This window comes from Rhinopithecus roxellana, chromosome 9, assembly GCF_007565055.1.
Source record: "Rhinopithecus roxellana isolate Shanxi Qingling chromosome 9, ASM756505v1, whole genome shotgun sequence".
Taxonomy (NCBI): Eukaryota; Metazoa; Chordata; class Mammalia; order Primates; family Cercopithecidae; genus Rhinopithecus; species Rhinopithecus roxellana.
The window spans coordinates 24898981-24923579 of record NC_044557.1 but is presented as its reverse complement, the minus strand read 5'-3'; the positions used below and the strand labels follow the sequence as shown (position 1 = coordinate 24923579).

General features: G+C 36.9%; 1 protein-coding gene across 1 annotated transcript in view; it reads left to right on the top strand.

Annotated features, from left to right (window-relative positions):
• TEX15 (testis expressed 15, meiosis and synapsis associated) overlaps positions 1–24599 on the top strand; it is a 67138-nt gene that overhangs the window by 18147 nt on the left and 24392 nt on the right. The window contains exons 2-5 of the mRNA XM_010370927.2: positions 4999–5164; positions 13611–13848; positions 22741–22887; positions 23964–24126. Of these exons, the coding sequence (XP_010369229.2) occupies positions 4999–5164; positions 13611–13848; positions 22741–22887; positions 23964–24126 (714 nt within the window). The remainder of the gene's footprint in view (positions 1–4998; positions 5165–13610; positions 13849–22740; positions 22888–23963; positions 24127–24599) is intronic.

Sequence of the window (24599 nt, the reverse complement as noted above, 5' to 3'; positions counted from 1 at the left end):
ACTAAGAAAATCATAAGGAAGAGAAAATATGTTTACTATTGCTTAAATGTAAGTGGATCACCATAAAGGTCTTCATCATCATCTTCACATTGAGTAGGCTAAGGAAGAGGAGGGGTTGGTCATGCAGTCTTAAGGAGTAGCAGAGGTGGAAGAAAATCCAAGTATAAGTTGTCCCACACTGTTCAAACCCATATTGTTCATGAATCAACTATATTTTTAAATACTAGCAAAGAACATATGGAAATACACAATTTTTAAAATACCATTTAGAATAACTTTAGGCAGCCGGGCATGGTGGCTCACACCTGTAATTCCAGCACTGTGGGAGGCTGAGGGAGGTGAATCACTTGAGGTCAGGAGTTTGAGACCAGCCTGGCCAACATGGGGAAACCCCGTCTCTACTAAAAATAGGAAAAAATAGGCCGGGCGCGGTGGCTCAAGCCTGTAATCCCAGCACTTTGGGAGGCCGAGACGGGCGGATCACGAGGTCAGGAGATCGAGATCATCCTGGCTAACACGGTGAAACCCCGTCTCTACTAAAAAATACAAAAAACTAGCTGGGTGAGGTGGTAGGCGCCTGTAGTCCCAGCTATTCGGGAGGCTGAGGCAGGAGAATGGCGTAAACCCGGGAGGCGGAGCTTGCAGTGAGCCGAGATCCGGCCACTACACTCCAGCCTGGGTGACAGAGTGAGACTCCGTCTCAAGAAAAAAAAAAAAGAAAAAATTAGCCGGGCGTGGTGGCGGGTGCCTATAATCCCAGCTACTTGGGAGGCAGAGGCATGAGAATCCTTTGAACCCAGGAGGCGGAGGTTGCAATGAGCTGAGCTCACACCACTGCATTCCAGCCTGGGTGACAGAGTGAGACTCCATCTCAAAATAAAATATAATAACTTTAAAATGAAATACTTAGGTACAAATATAACAAAATGTGTAAGGTTTTTATGCTGTAAACTATAAAACACTGATGTTTTTTAAAAAAGGAAATCTAAATAAATGGAAATATATAGTGTGTTCATGGATTAAAAGACTCAACATAATGACATCATGAATGGGCTTATCAAAAGATGTTCAATGGCTAATCATAGCCATTAAAGAAATGCATATGAAAACCACAATGAGATGTAACTATACACTTGTTAGAATAGCTGAAAAAGAAAACAATAACAGTGCCAAATGCTGGTGAGGATGGGAGACACCAACTCACTCATGTATTGCCATTAGGGAATGTAAGATAGCACAGCTGCTCCAGAAAACAATTTGGCATCATCTTTAAAAACAACATGCAACCATGCACAGTGACATGTGCTTGTAGTTCCAGCTACTCAGGAAGCCAAGGCAGGAGGACTGCTTGAGCCCAGGAGTTCAAGGCCATCCTGAGCAACATAGCAAGACCCAATCTTTAAAAAAATAAGTAAGCATGCAGGCCATGCACAGTGGCTCACACCTGTATTCCCAGCACTTTGGGAGGCCAAGGCAGGTGGATCAACTGAGGTCGAGAGTTCAAGACCACTCTGACCAACATGGAGAAACCCCATCTCGACTAAAAAAATACAAAAATTAGCCAGGCACAGTGGCGCATGCCTGTAATCCTACCTACTCATGGGCTGAGGCAGGAGAATCGCTTGAACCCTGGAGGCGGAGGTTGCAGTGAGCCGAGATTGCGCCCTTGCCCTCCAGCTTGGGCAACAAGAGTGAAACTCCGTCTCAAAAATAAATAAGTATGCAACTTCCATATGATCCAGCCATCCTTCTCTTGGGCATTTTTCCCTGGCAAACAAAAAATGATGTTCACAGAAAAACCTATACATGAATGTACACAGCAGCTTAATTTGTAATAACCAGAAACTGACAACCACCCCAAATTTCTAATGAGTAAATGGTTAAACAAATGATGGCACATTCAAATGATGGTATACTACTTAGCAATAAAAAGAAACAATCTATTCATACAACAACTTGGCTGAATCTCAGAGGCAGTATGCTAAGCAAAAAAAAAAAAAAAAAAATGCAATCTCTACAGGTCTCATACCACAAAATGTCATTTACAAACATTCTAGAAATGACAAAAGTATGCATACGGAGAAGAGATTAATCATTTTCAGGATTTAGGGACAGGGTAGGAGAATGGGAGTGTGAGAGTTTCAGCATGAAAAAATATATAAAGGAGTGACACAGGGATGTCTGGTGATAGAGCAGTTCTGTATCTTAGAGTGATTGTTACACAAATCTTCATGTGATAAAATTGCATAGAACTACACACACAAGTGGATGAAAATCTGGTTGGTAAAGTCTTAATAAGGTCTGTAGCTTGTACCAGTGTCATTTTCCTTGTTTTGATATTGGGTTATAGTTACATGTTTCCACTGGAGGAAACTGGGTTAAGGGTACACAAGACCTCTGTGTACTGTTTCTGCAACTTCCTGTGAATCTATATTCATTTCAAAATAAAAAGTTACACATCCACAAAATCATCATATGTTATGAAACTATCACAATTTGTACATCATATGTTACAAAACTATTAAAATTTGTAGTGATTATTATAAATATTAAAATGAAAATCATTTTGGGGGTCAATAGAATTAAAAATGGGAATGAGGAATGAGTTGTTACTGAAATCAGCTGGTTATAGTATTTTATATTGGTTTTGTCATTATGTTAACTTCTGTTGATTGATAAGCTAAATTTAAGGGGCAAATTGTTAATTAGGTTCATTTATATGGAAATTGCCTTAAACCTTCTATATAGTGAGTCTTCATTATTTGAGGATTCCATGTTTGTGAATTTCCTACTTGTTGAAATTCACAGTCAACAGTCAGCAGTGCTTTTTTGTCCAAACTTGATACTCAGCAATGCTTTCACAGACATGCACGTTGGGGTCAAGAATTTGAGTCACCCAATGCATGCATTCTCATCTAAGGTCAAATGAGGCCATGCTTTGCCTTGTTTCAGCTCTCATACTGCAATAAGTGTTCTTTTCCTAGTGATAGTGCTACATTGTTGTATTAGTCCTATTTTTTTTTTTTTTTTTTTTTTTTTTTAATGAAAGAGAGAGATTTAATTGACTCACAGTTGCCCATGGCTGGGGAGGCCTTAGGAAACGTACAATCATGGCAGAAGGGGAAGCAAACATGTCCTTCTTCACATGGAGTCAGGAGAAAGAAGAGCTGAGCAAGGAGGGCAAGGCCCCTTATAAAACCAGCAGATCTCATGAGAACTCACTATCTCAAGAACAGCATGGAGGTAACTACCCCCATGATTCAGTTACCTCCCACTGGGTTTTGGGAACTGTAAGATGAGATCTGGGTAGGGACACAGCCAACCCATATCAATTGTTAAAATCTTTGTTGGTGATCTCACTACTTTAAATGGTCTCCAAGTGTAATGCTGAAGTGTGGTCTAGTATTCCTAAGGTCAAGAAGGTTATGATATGCCTTACAGAGAAAACACATTTTAGGTAAGCTTCACTCAGGCCTGAGTTCAATGTTAATGTACTTCCAGGAAGAGGAGGAAGAAACTTGCCAATCTGTACATCAGGCCTCACCAAAAAGTGCTAAGGTAACATCTATAGTGCCTGATGAAACTCTGGGAAAGATAGAAAAGCAGCTAAATTTATAGATTCATGAGATTTCATTATGGCTAATTTTAAAAAGCATAGTGGGCAGCATTGTTGTGAAGCTAAAAGCCAGAGGAACTTAGGTCACATTACCCAGAGTCAGGGAAAAGTTAAACTCTTCTTGGCTAGTGCTGTTTGACTCAAACATTTCAAAAGGTGATAGATGCAACATGAAAAATGTTGAGCTTGCAGGCAGATGGGTTCTGCAGATCAGGATGTTAAGGAAGAGTGTTTTAAAATAACCAGCTAAATGTCACATCGGAAAATGGAAGAACAAGTTTTCAAAACTGATGAGATTGGTTTGTTTTATAAAGATGTTGGCAGAATCTACATAATGCAAATGGCATTTTGGTGGTCAAAAATTTGACCAGGATCAGCGCAGTGGCTCTTGCCTGTAATCCCAGCACTTTGGGAGGCCAAGGTTGAAGAGGATCGCTTGAGCCCAGGAATTTGAGACCAGCTTGGACAACCCCATCTCTACAAAAAATAAAAGAAAAACTAGCTGGGCATGTTGGGCCTGTGCCTGCTGTAGTCCCAGCTATGCAGGAAACCAAGGCAGGAGCGTCGCTGGAGCCCAGGAGTTAGAGGTTACAGTGAGAAATGATCATATCACTACACTCCAGCCTGGGCTACAGAGCGAGATCCTGTCTCTAAGGGGGGGGAAAAGAAGTTGACCAGATGCCCGCAGTAAGTTAACCCTTTCCTTTCCCCCAAGAACAGTAGTTTGTGACACAATGTTTGTGACTCAGTGTTGGTGGGAACTTTGTAGAATATAACTACCACAAATGACAAGAGTCAATTGTATTTGCTCCCTGCTTTCCTCTGAGTTCACTTCCATAGGATTAGGATTTCATCCTTTTATGCATCTATTTACAACAATGCTGGAGACGCTCATTGTCCTAAGAAAGTCTGTTTCCTCTTTCACATGCCACTGTATCAGGCAACATCTTACACGCATGTTCTTGTACTTTTGCAAATCAAAATAACCCAATCGTTTTCTAATGTGTAGTTTGCCTTATCATTACTTGTCAAACATTCATGCACTAACAGTAGCTGCCAGGTTTGTGTAATGATGTGCATTGTGGAGTCAGAGTTGCAACATCTTAAGTTGAGTATTCTGGGACTGTCATATTTGTATGTGTCAACTTTTAAGAACTCTTAATAGGTATGTGGAGAAAATCATGGTTCATATTTTCATTTATATAAAGTATAGGAGGTCTGTATTACTGTTGTAGAACCTTAAATATTAATTGTTGCCTTACGTTGTTAATGAAAATTCGTACTTGGTTATTTTGTGTCTTAGAGATACAGTTGTCATTGTACAGATGTCCAGTAATGTCATTTTAAATGCAAACAACTGCTTTCTCTTTTTCTACCTTTAGTTTACTTGTCACCTTGTTACACCAATAGTAGAGAGTATAGTTTTATACATGATACTCTTAACCAGTGCAGGCTTGATGTAAGCTGTGATCTGCAGTCGTTATGGCAGTTTGGGGATACAAAACTGGTTCACAATGAGGAGCTGGAAAAAAATTTTACTACTAAGAGGTAAGTTACTATGATCTAAACGTGTTTGAGAGTTTGTTGTGTTTCTTACTATGGAGTTTTATGCTAATTTATTTCTACCATTTGAGATTTAGTAAGTTGTTACTAAGAAAACATTATTTTTTGTTACATTCTCATAGTCCTCTGTAACATTGAAAGCTAAGTGTGAGATTTGATTAGTTTTATGTATTAATGTAGTGAGATTTCAGACACCCCCTTCCAATTTTCTAACCTTGATAAATTTTTCAGAAACATGCATCAGCACCTTTATTAAGCAGCCAATTTGTAGATCCCTCACACCTCCTAGATAATGTAAAACAGCAGTCAAAGTAATCAAAAAGTAACTCCTTTTTACTCTTGAACCCAGCCCTTAAGAGACTGGGTTGATGTTTTTATTTGGGAGGATTGTAGCCAGCTGTTTCTAGCTTTTCCACTAGAACTGTCCTTTCTATGTTGATGCCATTTCTCACACATAGTTTTTTAAAGTACTTCTCCAGCTTCTTTGGAAGGCATATTATTGTCATTTTCATAAGAATAAAATCATATGCAAAGTTTTCATTGTAAGCATTTTTTATTTATAGGTATAGATTTTGTTTGAGCACAATTTAGCGTTTATTTTCTTCTAACTTGTCTCCTTTGCCATTTCTCACTGTTTAACTTAAAACCTAACTAGAGTTTGATAGACCTACATGTGGAACTCGTTTTGGAATGTTTCGACTTGTATATTTTAGAATTGATTCCTCTTAACTCAAACATGCTGCCACACTTGGTGTCAGTTTGGAGATTTGGAATTAATGGGAATGATAGAATTTGTTAGCCGGGCGTGGTGGCTCATGCCTATAATCCCAGCACTTTGGGAGGCTGAGGCGGGCGGATCACCTGAGGTCGGGAGTTCGAGACCAGTCTGACCAACATGGAGAAACCCCATCTCTACTAAAAGTACAAAAAATTAGCCAGGCGTGGTGGCGGGCGTCTGTAATCCCAGCTACTAGGGAGACCGAGGCAGGAGAATCGCTTGAACCTGGGAGGCAGAGGTTGCGGTGAGCCGAGATCACGCTATTGCACTCCAGCCTGAGCAACAAGAGTGAAACTCCATCTCAAAAAAAAAAAATTGTTGTGGCATGTTGCCTTTCCTCTAAAAAACACAGCTTTGTGGGTTAAAAAAGGGCTAGGTATATCCAGTGACTTCCAAGTTGAAAAACAGTTTGATCCAAAATGAATTCCTGACACTGTTCTTTGGTTTTGCTTATTTTGGACATTAAAATTTTTGTCCTTTCAAACCAGTTATTTCTCCCTGTTAGTGTTACAGAAAAGTTAGAACAAGTACCCAGTGATAGACAGGACATGTTAGAACATTGTAAATGACCAACATGTTTAGGATTTATTGTTTTCCTGGCTGTTTGCCCAATTAGACAAAAACTCGTTTGTTTCCCATAGTTATTTATACTCATTTTATGGTACTTACTACAATATATTGATTTGTGTCTCATTCTCCTAGTGTATTTTGAGTTTTACCTTGTTTTGTGTTCAAAGTGCAAAACTGAGTCTGGCAACACAAGCCAATTTGAACGGGTTTCTGTACTTGAAATCAACAACAACCCAACTGGAACTGAATTTCGTACTGGGAAAGGGGTACTTGTAGGAAAGACATTCTAAAATATGGATTTAGTTCAAGGGAAGAGGGCAATGAGGACCCCCCTCTCCGGCCCACTGCAGAATTCTCAAATGGGAAGTTGGTGATAATCTGTACCTTGGGGCACAGAACCTGTGTTTCATGAGTCTGTAGTTTTTGAGAAAAATTCTACCGAAAACTCAGCGTATTAGAGTGCCTTGACCATTTCCCGTTTAGACCCAAAAAAGATCATTTTTTCAATCATAGAAAATTCAGATTCAATAAAAAAGAGTCACTCTGTTTGTGGCCTAGTTTCACAGTTCAGCTTTGCAAGATTAGCTTGAAGTAGAGAATTAATCCTTTCCAAAGTTAGGGTGAATATAGGTTTAAAAGAAATGAGATTTAACAGGGGATAAGGATGTGGTAAAGCACAAATCTGTTGCCTGAAATCTTTCCCAAATACCTTCTTTCTCCTATTTGGAGAAAATACCTCCTTTTGAGTATTTTCTGCCTAGTAAGTGGAACTACCTCAAGTTCATACAGTAAAGATACACATTGCTTAATGACAGGATTATGTTGTGAGAAATGCATCACTGGGCAATTTTGTCATTGTGTGAACATCATAGAGTGGACTTACACAAACCTAGATGGTGTAGCCTACTTACACACCTCAGCTGTATGGTATAGCCTGTTACTACTGTAGACATTATAAACACTGTACACTTAGGCTACACTAAATGTATTTTTTAATTTTCTCAATAATAAACCTTAGCTTACTGTAATATTTTTACTTTATAAACTTTAAAAGTTTAACTTTTTGACCCTTTTTTAATAACATTTAGCTTAAAACACAAATACATTGTGCAACTGTACAAAATATTTTTATCCTTATTCTATATACGTTTTTCTATTTTTTTTTTTTTTTTTTTTTTTTTTTTTTTTTTTTTTTTTTTGAGGCGGAGTCTTGCTCTGTCGCCCGGACTGGAGTGCAGTGGCCAGATCTCAGCTCACTGCAAGCTCCGCCTCCCGGGTTCACACCATTCTCCTGCCTCAGCCTCCCGTGTAGCTGGGACTACAGGCGCCCGCCACCTCGCCCGGCTAGTTTTTGTATTTTTAGTAGAGACGGGGTTTCACCGTGTTAGCCAGGATGGTCTCGATCTCCTGACCTCGTGATCCGCCCGTCTCGGCCTCCCAAAGTGCTGGGATTACAGGCTTGAGCCACCGTGCCCGGCCCTCTATTTTTTTTTTTTTAACTTTTAGAACTCTTTATTTAAAAACTTAAGACACAAGCACACACATGAGCCTAAACCTACACAGGGTCAGGATCATCAATATCATTGACTTCCACCTCTGCATCTGTCCCACTGGAAGGTCTTCAGGTGCAGTAACATACATGGAGCTGTCATCTTCTGTGATAACAATGCCTTCTTCAGAAATACTTCCTGAAGGACCAGCCTGAGGCTGTCTTACGATTAATTTGTTTTAATAAGGAGAGATAATATACTCTAAAATAATAATAAAAAGTATAGTATACTAAATACATAAACCAACAACATAGTCACTTATTATCAAGTATTGTGTATTATACATAATCATACATGCTATACTTTTATAGGACTGGCAGTGCACAACCATCACCACAGACATGAAAGTAATGCATTACACTATGACATTATGAGACCTAAGATATCACTAGGCAATAGGAATTTTTCAGCTCCATTATAATCTTATGGGACCACCATTGTATTTTTGGTTTGCCATTAACAAAAATGTCTATTATGGCACATGGCTGTATTTTAAATGCAATCTGGGGGTAGAAATTGATGGTTTCAAATTGAAATTCAGTACATGAAGTTCATTATAGATTGAGGGCCTTGGATGATGGGGAGGTCCCAGAGACTTGTTGCCAAGAGACAGACATTCTTAGTCTCAACCATTGTCTGAACAAGATCTCCTGCTATGGTTACTAGCCTTTGGAATTTTGAGAGCAAGGAATCCCAGCTGCTTCTTTACAGAAGGATATATATGCCAAGGACAAGTTAATACTGACAATTGTTAGCATTCTTTACTTTTTACAATTCAGTTGTTTTTTTTCCTCCATGATTGTATTTTGGGTTTAGATAATTTAAACTTAGCCATATGTCACTAAATGAATGTTGGTTATTTAGGTCTATATCCAGATCTGTTGGAAACGAAGGCATTTCATCTGTGTGATCATCATGGATCTGGAGTTGGATGTAGTAATTCAGTGAGACTTTGGGTTGTTCCCTCCTTGTGAGGTAGATTGAAAGTACTTTGTGTAAATGAGCACTTTTGAAAGTATATGTGTTAGAAGTAGGGTATGTAGGAAAAAGGGTAGCCAAATGAGTAGACTACAGTTTTCCTAACAATTCTAGATCATCTTTTATAATTAGCCTAACCATTTTTTGTCCAGTTCCCCTTGCTTTGTGAGTTTATTGATGTACAAGCCTAGTCATTTTTTTTTTTTTTTTTTTTTGACACGGAGTCTTGCTCTGTCGCCTAGGCTGGAGTGTAGTGGCGCGATCTCGGCTCACTGCAAGCTCTGCCTACCTGGTTCAGGCCATTCTTCTGACTCAGCCTCTCAAGTAGCTGGGACTACAGGCGCCTGCCACCATGCCCGGCTAACTTTTGGTATTTTTAGTGGAGACGGGGTTTCCCCGTCTTGATGAAGATCAAGATCAAGATGGTCTTGATTTCCTGACCTCGTGATCCCCCCATCTCAGCCTTCCAAAGTGCTGGGATTACAGGCGTGAGCCCCTGCGCCCGGCCCTAGTCATTATATTTATATAAACATAGCATAAGACTTGCTTGGAAATCCTCTTCTGGTGGCTATGAGCAAGGAAGCCTAGTTGCTACGAGCTTCCTTCTTGCGACCATCATGGGAGCTGGATGTGGATAAAGATAAAGCTTTGCACAGCAGAGGGAGAGTTGTGGGGAAAAACAAGTTCCTCATATCATTGAGGGGCCAAGTTCAGAATCTGCCTGTGGTGAGCAGCATAATACTCCCCCAAAGATGTCCACATCCTAATCCCCAGAAACTGTGAATATATCACCCTTACATCCTTACATGGCAGAAAGGACTTTGCAGGTGTGATTGAGGTTACAGACCTGGAGATGGGTGAGTATCCGAGGTGATCTTAGTGGGCCCAGTTTAATCACAGGAGCTTTTAATAATGGAAGAGGGAGGCAGAAGAATGGATCAGAGAGCAGAAATGAAAGAAAAAAGAGATATGCCTTTTCTGGCTTTGAAGATGAAAAAAGGAGATTATGAGCCAAGGATTGTGGGTAACTTCTAGAAGCTGGGAAATGTCCTTAGCTAACAGCCAGCAAGGAAATGGAGACCTCAATCCTACAACTGCTGGTAATTCAATTCTGCCAGCTTGCAAAGAGATCCTCCCCTAGAACCTCAGAAAGGAACACAATCCAGACAGATGACACCTTGATTTTAGCCCGGTGAGAGTCATGTCTGACTTCTCTATGTAACTAAAATAATAAATTTATGCTTTTTAATCCATTAAGTTTGTGAGAATTTGTTATAGCAGCAAAGGAAACGAAGTCTTATATCTGGAGTTGGGTGGCATTCGCACATTTCTTAAATATTGTGGAATCCCAATTTCTCTTAGCTGTCAGCGTTTTGGTTCTTATATTGCACTTTGGGCCAGCTGGATACTGAGTTCTTATCACTAGCAATCTGATGGATTTGAAAATTATTAAGTTATCTTTAAAGATCTCCAAAGAAATAATTTTATTTTCTTTATTATAAAAAAAAAACTTACTTGAATACTTTTAATCTCTACGTTAGGCAACCCCCACCCCATAGCTAAATACCTTGTATGAACTTGTGTTTCCACTTAAACTTAGAGATAAAATACTTCCCAGAGTTTCATTTACTGAACAAAAAATTACCTACTATATGTAGGTTGTCTTGGAACCTATTCTAAATGATGTAATTATGACGTAGGCATTCCATCCAAAGCACTTATACTTTGTGTAGTTGGCTTAAATGAGACAGCATGTTAGCACAGTGTAAATTAAGAGTTCCTGGTCTACAGAAAGATATACAAGATTCCAGTTCTATTTCATCCACACAGCTTCTCTATCATATGAGTTTTCTCATCTGTCTTTTACATTTATTTTACTTAATATGTAATAAAATATTAGTTAAAAAGTAATGGCCAAAATTAAAAACCCACAAGCAAGAGTATAACTACAAATTCTAAGACTTGAATGTTGTGTTGATTTTGAGCTTTCCATCCCAGAGCTTAAAGTACATGCAGGGTTCAGAGGTGACAGACTTTGACATCTATCCCTCATTAGTATTGTTGCAGAAAAACATGGGGAAACATTTCTAGAAAATTATTTTATATATTTTTAAAATTTAAGATAATATAAATATTAACACAGATTCTGATGCTTATTAATGTCTTTTGGTAAAAGAGTGCTTTGTATTTGCTAGTTCTTCAGATTCTTACCCAGTTATTTATCAAGCAGGTGAAGCTCCTTTCCTGATGCACTAGAAGTCAGTACTGTGATACCGGGTTTGTGAGAAAAGAAAAGCTTTTATTACAGGTAGACTCACAAGGAGACAGGAGGTCACGCCCAAATCTGTCTCCCCATGCCAGCTTTAAAGCAGTAATTTTATTAGAAATGGTTTGCGGGGGTGGATTCTAGCATCTTTAGGTGATTGGTGGAAGGAAAGGGAGGTGTAGAAAGTCTTTGGGCATGCACAGTTGTCTCTTTATGCCTCCTCATGGGTCCCATGTGCAAATTTGGGGAGAGTTAGTATAAAACACACGATGAAAATTCAGGCTGTGATGTCAGCAAGCTCATTCTGTATAAACTTCGTTTGGCCATATAGGTTCCAAATGATTTCAGCCAGTGTTGTTACAAGCGGAGGGAGTTTGAGTATTTCAGTAAGTTTTCTTATATGCCATCCTGCAAGCTTAAGAATTTCTACTAGTCAATGGTTTCTTTATTTCTTGGGGACACAGTTTCAATTACATGTTACTGTGCACAGAAAAGAGTCTTTAGGCTCATTTTACCTATTGTTTCTTAAATGGAAGTCTTGAGACTCAGAGTTTCTGTCATTTGAAGTCGTGATTTAGATCATGTTTGAATAAATTTGGAAAGCCAACCTTTTATGCCATTTTCAGAGGCAGAAATAGATCAAAAACTAACTTTTCTATAGGTCATTTGTTTACTAACATATTCAGGCCCTTTTTTTCAACTATAATTCTGAAGACACACTGAAAAATAAAAAGTATTAGTAGTATAATTACCAATACAAAACTCCAGAGAATATTTTCTACTTCAATTTACAGAGGATTTTGTGGCCCTGGATCAGATTTTTATTGTTACATTTGTTTCATTCCACTGAAATCCTTATGATGATATAATGGTAGTCAGGGAGATGACCAGGTTAAAAAAAAAAAAAAAGAATTTGGCCCAAAATACCCTGGTGCCACTGTGGAAAGACCCTGCTGTAGGGTTTACATTATACATCTTTAATTTATTCTGGTGTACCTTCAAATGTTACTTTTATGTGTAGTGTAAGAATCTTAGACAGTAATCTTAGTGGTTCACGGAATTGACTGATGTGAAGTTGAAATCAAGAGCAGGAAATGCCAATTTGTGGAGCCAAGAGTTAAGGCTGACATTTCCAAGAAATAGAAGTGATCATTATCTAATCAGTCAGTCTTGCTTTTGTGGTCCTGCCTACTGTTAATGATGAGTCATTCTTGAAAGTAAGTATTAATATACTTATTAATACTTATGTGCATGGTATACTTTAAACAAATTCTGTAACTGGTATTCCAGGAAATAAATCTTGGAACCTTGTGGTTCTCAAGAACAATTTTCCTTTTGTGGTATATACATTCCTTTGCTAGGTTCTGTAGATTCTCCATTGCAGATAATCATTTGGACCCTAGTGTCTGAACCACTCTATTGTACCACCTGGTGTGGCAATTTCTGCTGCCACTACTCCTGAGCAAACCATATAGAATATCTCATCTGCCAATTTTAGGGAAGGGATATATATTTTATATGTTTAAATGGGTCTTGTAATGGAAGTAGTAGAATTGGGGCTTTTTATACTTCAGATTATAGTCTTTTCTGAGGTTGATTCATAATTTTCTTTACCTAAGATAAAATCCTGTAATCAAATATTAGCTTGTTTCTCCCAGCTGTTACCTAAATCCCTGAAGAATGGAGAATGTCCCTAATAATTGACTATGTATGTGCATATGTGTGTGTGTTTCTGTCTATAGATGTGTAGAGATACATAGATGTAGACAAGGTATTTTGTTTAGAACATGCATGTTCTTCCCTCCATAACACAATTAACAAAAATGTGAGCTCTGGAACCTGACAGACAAGAATTGGCGTGTATAATTCCAACTCCTTTGTCATTTTCCTACTTTGGCAAGATTTAACTTTCTGAACCTATTTTCCTCATTTTAAAAATGTCGATAGCAACAAAATAAACTATAAAAACTTCTTGGGAGGTTGAGAATGAAATGAGAAGATGCATGTAAAGTTTAAGATTTTGTACTGGTTACACTAGCAGCATTTAAGAAATGTTAGCCCCTGTTATTTTAGACCAGGGATGACAATAATGTTCATAAATCTTGGATAAGTAATCCTGAATTTGTTTCTAAGATGATTTTTCAACCTAATTTATCATCACAGTGTAGTAATACCTCTGAATATCAATACTTCTCTTACTTTCTAACTATGGTAAGTGGAAACACGTATCTTCTTGAAAATTTTGTTGATATTTATCTTTAACTGTATACGTTGTTTGTTTTACATTAGGTCAGAGATGCGTGAAAGTGGAAGACATTGCAGAGAACTTGAAGAGCATTTTTGCTTTTTAGCACTTCCGCAGAGTGATGTAGCCCAGATATATCAGAATGGAATAAGTACCAGAGCATCTACATTGAAGATACTAGGAAATCCTCTTCTTGGAATTTATATGTTTAGACATGTTGATATTGCCTTGAATTATTCTCATAGTCGTAGCATTCCTGTAGAAAGTATTTTAATTTTTAAGGTAGGTATCATAAAACAAATATTAAGTATATGGATAGTTTGCTTTAAATTGACCTGAACATATTATCCTTTCCATATAAAGTGTTGTTTTTAAATTCCAGTCTATTAAATAAATAATTATTATTTTTATTATTTTTGTCATCATTATTCAAAATTTTCTCCTTTCCTCTTTACCTGGGTGTGCAACACAAAGCAAAAAAAAAAAAAGCAAAGGCAGCCTCCGTCTTTGTCTTCCCAATATATATATTTTTCTGTTCTAATTGACCCACCTTTTACTCTCTTGTTTCTATCATAATAAGTACTATAGTGTTTTACATATCCTCCTCTAAAGCATTATATTATTATAATTTTGGTTTAAGCTAGTTATTTTTAAACTCCTGCAGTTTATTTTAGTTAATAGTATTGTATCAATGTTAAATTCTTAATTTTGATGATTTTGCTATGGTTATGTAAGACGTTAATGTTAAGAAAAGCTGGGCACAGGATGTATGGAACCTTTGAACTATTTTGTGCATGTGTGCGCGCGTGTGTGTGTGTGTGTGTGTCTGTCTCTCAAAGCCTTGTTGAAGAAAATTAGCCACCATGTAAATGTCCAGCAATAGTGTATTATGAATGTATCATATATTATGGCTCTGAAATAAGAAGTATCTGTTGCAGTTAGATTTATGGAGAATTTTTAAAGATGTGAGAAAATGCTTATGCAATCATGTTTAACTTTTTAAATTTTTTAAAAAATGAGATATCAAGATGATATAAAATGTGCTTAGTTGTTATGAGTGATGATCTTGGGATCATGACAGTATAGTTTTCTGTACTTTCTAGTTTTCCAAATTAGCATTTTCCAAACATCCAGTGGTAAGTATTCCTTCCCTTCCCTTCCCTTCCGCTTCCCCTTTCCCTTTCCCCTTTCCCCTTTTTCCTTTCCCCTTTCCCCTTTCTCCCTTTTTCTTCTTTTTCTCCCTTTCTCCCTTCCATTTTCTTTCGTTTTTTTGAGAGAGAGTGTTACTCCGTCACCCAGGCTGGAGTTCAGTGGTGCAAGCTCAGAGTGCAGCATTTGTAACTGTAGTAAATGAGATTGCTTTCCTGATATCCTTTTTAGATCAATAACTATTATCATAGAAATACTACTGATGAGTGTTTGTTGATTTTGTATCCTGCAACTTTACTAAATTTATCAGTTCTAAGAGGGTTTTTTTTAATGACACTAGGTTTTCCTAAATATAAGATCATGTCATCTACAAACAAGGATAATTTGACTTCTTTCTTTCCCATTTTGATGCACTTTATTTTTTTCACTTGCCTGATTGCTCTGGCTAGTACTTTTAGAGCTATATTGAATAGAAATGGTAAAAGTGAGCATCCTTGTCTTCTTCCAGATCCTTGTAAAAAGGCTTTCAATTTTTTCCCATTCAGTATATTAGCTGTGGGTTTGTCATATATGAGTTTTATTGTTTTGAGATATATTCCCCCTATACCCAATTTGTTGGGACTTTTTGTGAAGGAATGTTCAGTTTTACTGCTTTTTTCAGCATCTAATGAAATGATAGGTTTTTGTCCTTGATTCTCTTGATGTGATTTATCACATTTATTGATTTGCATAAGATGAACCGTCCTTGCATCCCTGGTATGAATCCCACTTGGTCATGATGAATGATATTTTTAATATGTTGTTGAATTCAGTTGCTAATATTTTGTTGAGGATTTTTACATCTCTGTTCATCAGGGGTATTGGCCCATAGCTGCTTTTGTTGTCTTTGGTTTTGGCATCAAGGCAATACTGGCCTTGTGGAATGAGTTTGGAAGTATCTCCTGCCCTTCAATTTTTTGGAATAGGTTGATTAGAATTGGTATTATTCTTTAATGTTGTTTAGAATTTAGTGGTGAAGCCATCAGGACCTGGGCTTTTTTTTGTCAGAAGACTTTATTACTGTTTTGATCTTGTCACTCATTATTTATTTGTTCAAGTTTTCTGTTTCTTCATGGTTCAGTCTCAATAGGTTGGATGTCCAGGAATGTATCTGTTTCTTTGGGGTTTTCCAATTTATTGCTGTATAGTTATCATACTAGTCTCTAACGATCCGTTTTATTTCTGTCATTTCAGTTATAATGTTTTCTTTTAGTTTCTGATTTTATTTATTTGAGTCTTCTGTCTTATTTTCTTAGTCTAAGTAATAGTTTGTATATTCTGTTTGCCTTTTTTTAAAATATAATTTTTTGTTTCAGTGATCTTTTTGTTTTTAGTTTTAATTTTATTTCTTCTCTGATCTTTATTATGTCTTTCCCCCTACTAATTCTGGGTTTGGTTTGCTCTACACTTTCTAGTTCTTTGAGATGCTAATAGAATTCTGTCCGCTTACAATGTTGTTGATAGGTAAGAACTTACTACTGCCATTTTGTTGCTTGTTTTCTAGTTGTTTCATAACTCTTTCTTCCTGTCTTCCTTTGTGTTTTATTTTCTCTGGTAGTATGTTTTAATTCATTGCTTTTTATTTTTAGTGTGTCTGCTTTTTGGTTACCCTAAGGCTTACAAAACACATTTTGTAGTTATAGCAAGTTATTTTAAACTGATACAGCTTAACTGTAATTGCAAAGAAAAAAATCTATACACACCAATTTCCTTTTCTTCCCACATTTTGAATTTTTGATAATCACAATTTGTATTATGTATATTGCTTGTCTCTTAAAAATTGTGGTTAAGTTTTTTTCATTTTGTCTTAAAAAAGATACAAGTGGTTTATACATCATGATTACAGTATCAGTATAGCAATCATATTAGCATCCTTTTGGTTTTGAACAGCTCCCTTTAGTATCTCTTGTAGGACTGGTCTGATAACAATAAATTCCTTCAGCCTTTTTTTTCTTCTTTTTTTTTTGGGGGGGGGCGGTCTGGGAAAGTATCCCTTCTATTTCTCCTTCATTTCTGAAGGATAGTTTGCTGGCTACAGTAAAAACTTTCTTTTCTTTTTTTCCCTGAGGACATAGCTTCAGACTCCCGGGCTCTAGCGATTCTCATACCTATTTTTTAGATGTTTATATATATGTCTTTCATCAGATTTGGGGAGTTTTCAGCCTTCGTTTCTTCAAATACTCTCTCTGCCCTTTTTCTCTCTCTCCTTCTCAGACTCCCACAGCGTATATGTTCTTACGCTTGATGGTGCCCCACAGGTCTCTTAGGCTCTGTTCACTTTTTTTTTTTTTTTAGTCTTTTTTCTGTCTTCCTCAGACTCAATAATTTTCATTTTCCAATCTTTAAGATCACTTATTCTTTATTTTGCCTACTCAAATCTGCCTTTAAACCCCTCTAGAGAGCTTTTCGTTTTAGTTACTGTACTTTTCAGCTATAGGATTTATTTTTGGTTTTTTTCTCTTTATTGATATTTCCATTTTGTTCATACATTGTTTTTTACTATCTGCACATACTTAGCTCTTTGAGCATCTTTAAGACAGTTGTTTTAAAGTCTGTCTAATAGATCAGCCATCAGGTCATTTTCAGGGACAATTTCTGTTTATTTTTTTCCTTTGAATGGGCTGTACCTTTCTGTTTCTTCGCGTGCCTGGTGACATTTTTTTGTGGAAAACTGGACATTTCATCTAATAATGTGGTAACTCTGGAAATCATCTCCTCCCAGGGTTTGGTTGTGGTTTTGTGTTTCTGTTTTTTGATTGTTGTAGGCTATCTCTGTGCCAAGGATCAGTCTGAAGTATAAACTTCTCAGCCTTTTCTGAGCCTGCACCTTTCCCTCTGTGTGCTGATTTTCTAATTTCTCCTGTATCTGTGGTTGCTTTTGAGTGTAGTATTTTTTTATGTCTGGTTCCAAAATAGGGGAAAAGAAAAAAATGAAGAAGGGAAAAGGCACTGGCTCTTTAATCCCATGGGTGTCATTTCAGCCAGTCCAGGAGGGGCTTGCAACAATGGTATAGATGCAGCAATGCCTGCCACTTCTGGCTACTCCTCTGTTATTAATAGAAGCAGCACTCAGTGATGAGAACACATATTCCCTATGTTTATTATTGCCCACTCTGGCCAAAAAAATTATGGCCAGGAACACATGTACAAGCTGCTCCAGGAACACTGTACAGCTGCCTGCCATGGGGCACCAAGAGTGGCTGCCACTGTGCTGAGAACTGAAATTGACTGAAATTAACCATAATACAGGTTGAGCATCCCTAATCCAAAAATTTGAAATCTGAAATGCTCCAAAATTTGAAATTTTCTCAGTGCCAACATTACACTCAAAGGAAATACTAATTGGAGCATTTAAGAGTTTCAGATTTCCTTATTAGGGATGCTCAACTGGTAAGTATAATACAAATATTCTGAAATTCGAGAACATTCAAAATCTGAAACACTTCTGGTTTTAAGCATTTTGGATAAGGGATACTCAACCTGTATGCTATCCAAGCGTTCCCCTGAAAGTTGCAAGCCTTCAGTAGGCTCCAGAGTTCCAAAATAGTTACACCAGACAGATTTTACCAGTGCAGTTATTGTCTACGTGGGGAGACAGATTTCTGGTACCTCCTACTCCACCACCTTCCCAATTGACCTCTGAACTATTTTTACAACTTTTCTGAAATTGTAAAAGCTATTCAAAGTCTTAAAAATAAGTCTCATAGCAGAATCTCAGGCATCCACAGATAAATTGGTTAAGATTTACTCTGGTCGTTTTTCTTGGAGAAATAAGCATAAAGAGAAATCTAAGGGGGGAAGAAAAGAAAAAAATTTTACTCTGGTTAAGCTTTGCCAGGACTATTAAAATCTCAGTAGGTATCCTGATTTGCATGAAAACAGCTTGGAATTGTGTGTATAGCTACAGAAAATCAATGGTTCATGTGACATAATTCCTTACAATTTTTTTGACCTCAAATATCAAATTAAGCATAATTTACTTTTATATTAAAAAGTAATAGATAAGGATTTTAGACAATTTGAAATGTTGTAAAAAGTCCAAAAAGCCCAGCAGTAGCCACAGGGTTTTTTGTGTATGTGTATTAGTCATCTATTCATGTATATAGACGTGCTGGTATAATTGTAATTAAAGTAAGTCGTTGCTTTGTATATTACTTGCTTTTTTCAGTGATTATATTATACAATAAACATTTTCTAAGCCCTTAAGTATTCTTTTGTAGTATCCTTTTGAGCAGCTGCATAGTATTACACTGTAGACCTGCCATATTTGCCCAACAAGTTCTGTAATGTTAGGATATAAGTTATTTGGTGTTTAGTTTGTTTTGTTTTTATACTCTTAAATACTACATAGATTGTCCTTGTTGGTACATTTTACACACACAAATGATTCTTTGCTAAGAATTAATTGGTTTATTCCTAGGTGTCAAATTAGAAATCAAAAGTACGTACATTTTTACATCTTTTGATTGTGTAATGCTCAACTGTCCTGAGAAAGGTTGCACTAATGGACATTTCCATCCACAGTGTGTAAGAATGCCTGTTTTTTGTTTGTTTTAATTTTTTTTTATACTTTAAGTTCTAGGGTACATGTGCACAACATGCAGGTTTGTTACCTATATATACCTGTGCCATGTTGGTGTGCTGCACCCATTAACTCATCATTTACATTAGGTATATCTGCTAATGCTATCCCTCCCCATCCCCCTCCCCCCTCCCCACAATAGGCCCCGATGTGTGATGTTCCCCTTCCTGTGTCCAAGTGATCTCATTGTTCAGCTCCCACCTATGAGTGAGAACATGCAGTGTTTGGTTTTCTGTTCTTGGGATAGTTTGCTGAGAACGATGGTTTCCAGCTGCATCCATGTCCCTGCAAGGGACACGAACTCATCCTTTTTTATGGCTGCGTAGTATTCCATGGTGTATATGTGCCACATTTTCTTAATCCAGTCTGTCACTGATGGACATTGGGGTTGATTCCAAGTCTTTGCTATTGTGAATAGTGCCTCAGTAAACATACGTGTGCATGTGTCTTTATAGCAGCATGACTTACAATCCTCTGGGTATATACCCAGTAATGGGATGGCTGAGTCAAATGGTATTTCTAGTTCTAGATCCTTGAGGAATCGCCACACTGTTTTCCACAATGGTTGAGCTAGTTCACAGTCCCACCAACAGTGTAAAAGTGTTCCTATTTCTCCATATCCTCTCCAGCACCTGTTGTTTCCTGACTTTTTAATGATTGCCATTCTAACTGGTGTGAGATGGTATCTCATTGTGGTTTTGATTTGCATTTCTCTGATGGCGAGTGATGATGAGCATTTTTTCATGTGTCTGTTGGCTGTATAAATGTCTTCTTTTGAGAAGTGTCTGTTCATATCCTTTGCCCACTTTTTGATGGGGTTTTTTCTTGTAAAAAAATAAGTTATGGTGCTATGTTGCACAACAGAATGACTATAGTTATCAGTATTCTATTGCATATTTCAAAACAATTAGAAGAGGATTTTGAATGTTCTCACCATGAGGAAATAAAGGTTTGACATGATGGATATACTAAATACCCTGATTTGATCATTACACAATGTATACATGTATCAAAACATCACATTGTACCCTACAAATATGGACAATTGTTACATATCAATTAAAAAGAAAATAAAACATTTTAACAAAAAAGAATGCCTGTTATCTTACAACCTCAGGAAACCTATATATTATACTGAACTTTTTTTTTTTTTTTTGAGACAGAGTCTCACTGTGTCATCCAGGCTGGAGTGCAGTGGCCGGATCTCAGCTCACTGCAAGCTCCGCCTCCCGGGTTTACGCCATTCTCCTGCCTCAGCCTCCCGAGTAGCTGGGACTACAGGCGCCCGCCACCTCACCTGGCTAGTTTTTTGTGTTTTTTAGTAGAGACAGGATTTCATCATGTTAGCCAGGATGGTCTCGATCTCCTGACCTCGTGATCCTCACGTCTCGGCCTCCCAAAGTGCTGGGATTACAGGTTTAAGCCACCGCACCCGGCCTATGCTGAACTTTTAAAAAAACTTTTGCCAGTCTAATGTGTGGTAGTTTCTCATTACTGGTTTAATTATTTCTTCATTATGATTATTCCTGAGTTTAAAGTTTCTGTTGAATACATTTGCTGACTGTATTTAGTGAACTGCTTATATATATACCTTGACAGTTTTGGGGAGGTTTTTTTTCCTTTTTTGCGTTGGTGTGTGAGCATTATCTATTGCCTAAAGCATATTTTAAGAGCCAGGCTTCTCTCTATATAATGTTTTATCATTTCACGTTTTTAATTTTTTAGTAAACTTTTTATCTTGGAATAATGTTAGATTTATGGAAAAGTTACAAAGATAGTAAAGAGAGCTCTTGTATATAATGCACCCAACTTCTTCTGATGTTAAATTGTACATAAATACAGCATGATTGTCAAAACTAAGAAACTGACATTGTCACACCATTAACTAAATTACAGACTTTATTTGGCTTTTGCTAATTTTTCTACTTATGTTTGTTTGCGTTCCAGGATCCAATTCAGGATACCACTTTATTCTTAGTATTGTTTTGATTGTTGAGTGAACGGACTAATCTATTTAAAATAACAGTAATAAAATACTGTCATTTATGTTCATGGTTTTAGTTTTTAAATCATTTGTTGTTTATGGGCAGAAATTTTAGAATACTGTGTTGTGAAGTTTATATGTTTTTGTTTCATTTTATTGGCACATATTCTTAGATAATACTTACCACTTTGAGATTGAATAAATATTGGCCTGTGTTTCTTTCTACAGTATTTTCATTGTATTTTTAATATTTAAATATTTAACATAAGAAAAGAATTTAATTTTTTGTGTTGTCCCACATCATTAATTGAATAATCACTTCTTATTTCAAATGGTGTTTTTAATATAATATACTGTATTTTTAGTATTTTTAATACACGTGTGGGCTTACTCCAGGCTTTTTCTTTCATTCTGTTTTTTATTCATTTTGGTCTTTTCTCTGCTTTTTCTTGTAGTAGTACCATCCTTTTTAAAAATGTTTTTATATCCAGAATTGCAAATCACTTGTCCTGTTCCATCATTGTCAATTGCTAACCCAGACTTTTAAAAAATTTCTGAGCTATTCTTGTTTGTCTTCCAAGTACATTTTAAAACTATACCCCATTTTTAAAAGTAGATTCTCGGCCAGGAGCAGTGGCTCATGCCTGTAATCCCAGTGTTTCCGGAGGCTGAGGTGGGCAGATCACCTGAGGTCAGGAGTTCGAGCCCAGCCTGGCCAACATGGCAAAACCCCATCTCTACTAAAAATACAAAAATTAGCCGGGCATGGTGGCGCATGCCTGTAATCCCAGCTGCTCAGGAGACTGAGGCAGGAGAATCGCTGGAACCCAAGAGGCGGAGGCTGCAGTGAACCAAGATCACACCACTGCACTCCAGCCTGGGTGACAGAGTGAGACTCTGTCTAAAAAAAAAAAAAGAGATTCTCTGAAATTTTTATTGGAATTACTCTAATCTTAGAGTTTAGTTTGGGGGAGAATTGACATAATTGCCACGTTGAGTCATCCCATTCATCTAGAAAGTGGATTATCTTTCCATTCATATTTCTACTTAAAAAAATCACACCCTGGCACCATGGCTCATGCCTGTAATCCCAGTGCTTTGGGAAGCCAAGGCAGGAGAATCACTTGACCCAGGAGTTCAGGACCAGCCTGGGCAACATGGTGAAACCTGGTCCCTACAAAAATTAGCTGGGTATGGTGATGTGCACCTATGGTCCCAGCTATTCAGTGGGGCTGAGGTGGGAGAATCGCTTGAGCCTGAGAAGTCAAGGCTGCAACTCCAGCCTGGAGTGAACAGAGTTAGACCCTGTCTCAGAAAAACAAAACAATGTTGGCCTTTTATGTTTGAAATGTGACAGTTTAGAAATGTCTTGGTATATTTTTACATACTTTTTTTGCCTTTTTTTTTTTTTTTTTTTTAGGTTCTCTTTGGAAAAGTGAAGAAAATTCAGCCTTCTGTGGATAAAAATAAAGTTTCTTTGGATCCTTCTCCTAACTTTGATTGCCATATGTCAAGAAATGCACCTTCTTTGAAAGATACCATTGAACTGCAAGCCTACAGTTCAGCAGTATGTTAATGGTTCATTTGATTTCTTGAAAAGTACATGTTTCACATTGTATGTTTCAAGACTTAAATTCCCAAAATGTTAAATGAAAACCTGTTAATTCATTCAATATAAAACTTAAGCAAACAGCGAAAGCTATTTTAATATTTGTTGTATGAGAATATTAGTGAAGAAGTTTGAAAATTTACATTTAACTCTGTTCAAAGTACAGTGGCTACTTTTATTTAGATATTATATAGATTATTTACCAACTTTCAAAATATACCAACTTCTCTTTTAAACAAGGCTGCACAGCAGGGTGGCCATACTCAATAATAATGCATTATTTCAGAATTGCTGAGAGTAAATTTCCAGTGTTTCACCATAAAGTGATGGGTGAGGTGATGGACATGTTAATTACCTTGATTTAATTACTCCTCATTGTATACATATATCAAAACACCACATTGTGCCCCATAAATATATAGTTAAGATTTATCAATCATAAATAATATTAATTTTAAAAAACAAGGCTATTTCAAAACAAGATTTTGATCTTCTTTGCAAAAGTAGGAAAAAAGAAAAGTCTTATGTATTAGTCATTAGATGAAACAGTAGTCTATCGTATTTCACTTATTCTGTGGACCTTTAATTTTATACAGAATATTAAATTATATATGGATTATATATAATCATGATTAAATGAAGATAAATCTTCTCTATGAAAGTATATCCATGCACCCACATGTAAAACATACTACCTATTGTTATTTTCCTAATTTTTTCCACCAAATAAAATATAATAGTTGAGACTGTATGGAAAACATTTAACTTTTAATGAAAAAATATTTTTTATTTAAAAACAAATTGTGCCTTTTTCTGCAGACATTGGTAGCCTATCAAGAAAAAAAAATTGTGGGGGAAAAAAAGGAATTCTGTACATCTTCAAAAACATTAGGGTTAAACAAGGCAGCTGGAGAAGTTTATATAGAAGTAGATAAATAATGTGCAATTATATTGATTTTTTTAAAATATGAGCTTATTCAAGTCTGATTGCCAAAATTAATCAGCATGAACCTGTTTTCTTCTTTATCTTTCAGGTGTACTTCTATGAATATAGTGTCCTTTCAAAGCCTGTAGATAAACCTAGGCAATGTCTTCCATATGCTGTAGTAACAGTAAAATTTCTTGGTTCAAAAGTAGATAATGGATACCTTATGACGTCTTTGAGATTCCTCTCAACAGGATTTCCTAAGAGAGCTGGTAAGATACACATATGATTGTACTTGATTAGCATTTGTGCTGGTCTTAAAATTTCTCAGTATTATTTTCTGGCTGTGCACAATGGTTCATACCTGTAATCCCAGCACTTTGGGAGGCGGAAGCAGGCGGATTACTTGAGGCCAGCCTGGCCAACACGGCAAAACCCCGACTCTATTAAAATTACAAAAATTAGCCAGGTGTGGTGGCGTGTGCCTATAATCCCAGCTACACGGGTGGCTGAGGAAGGAGAATCGCTTGAACCCAGGAGGTGGAGGTTGCAGTGAGCCAGGATCACACCACTGCGCTGCAGCCTAGGTGACAGAGGGAGACCTTGTCTCAAAAAAAAAAAAAAAAAAGAATCTCCAAGTAAAATAGTTGTGTTTTCCTATTTTATAGATCTAGAATCATACTGCAGGTATTTTGCTCAGTATTAGATTTGTGTGATTTTTCCCTATTGATATGTGTAACTGTAG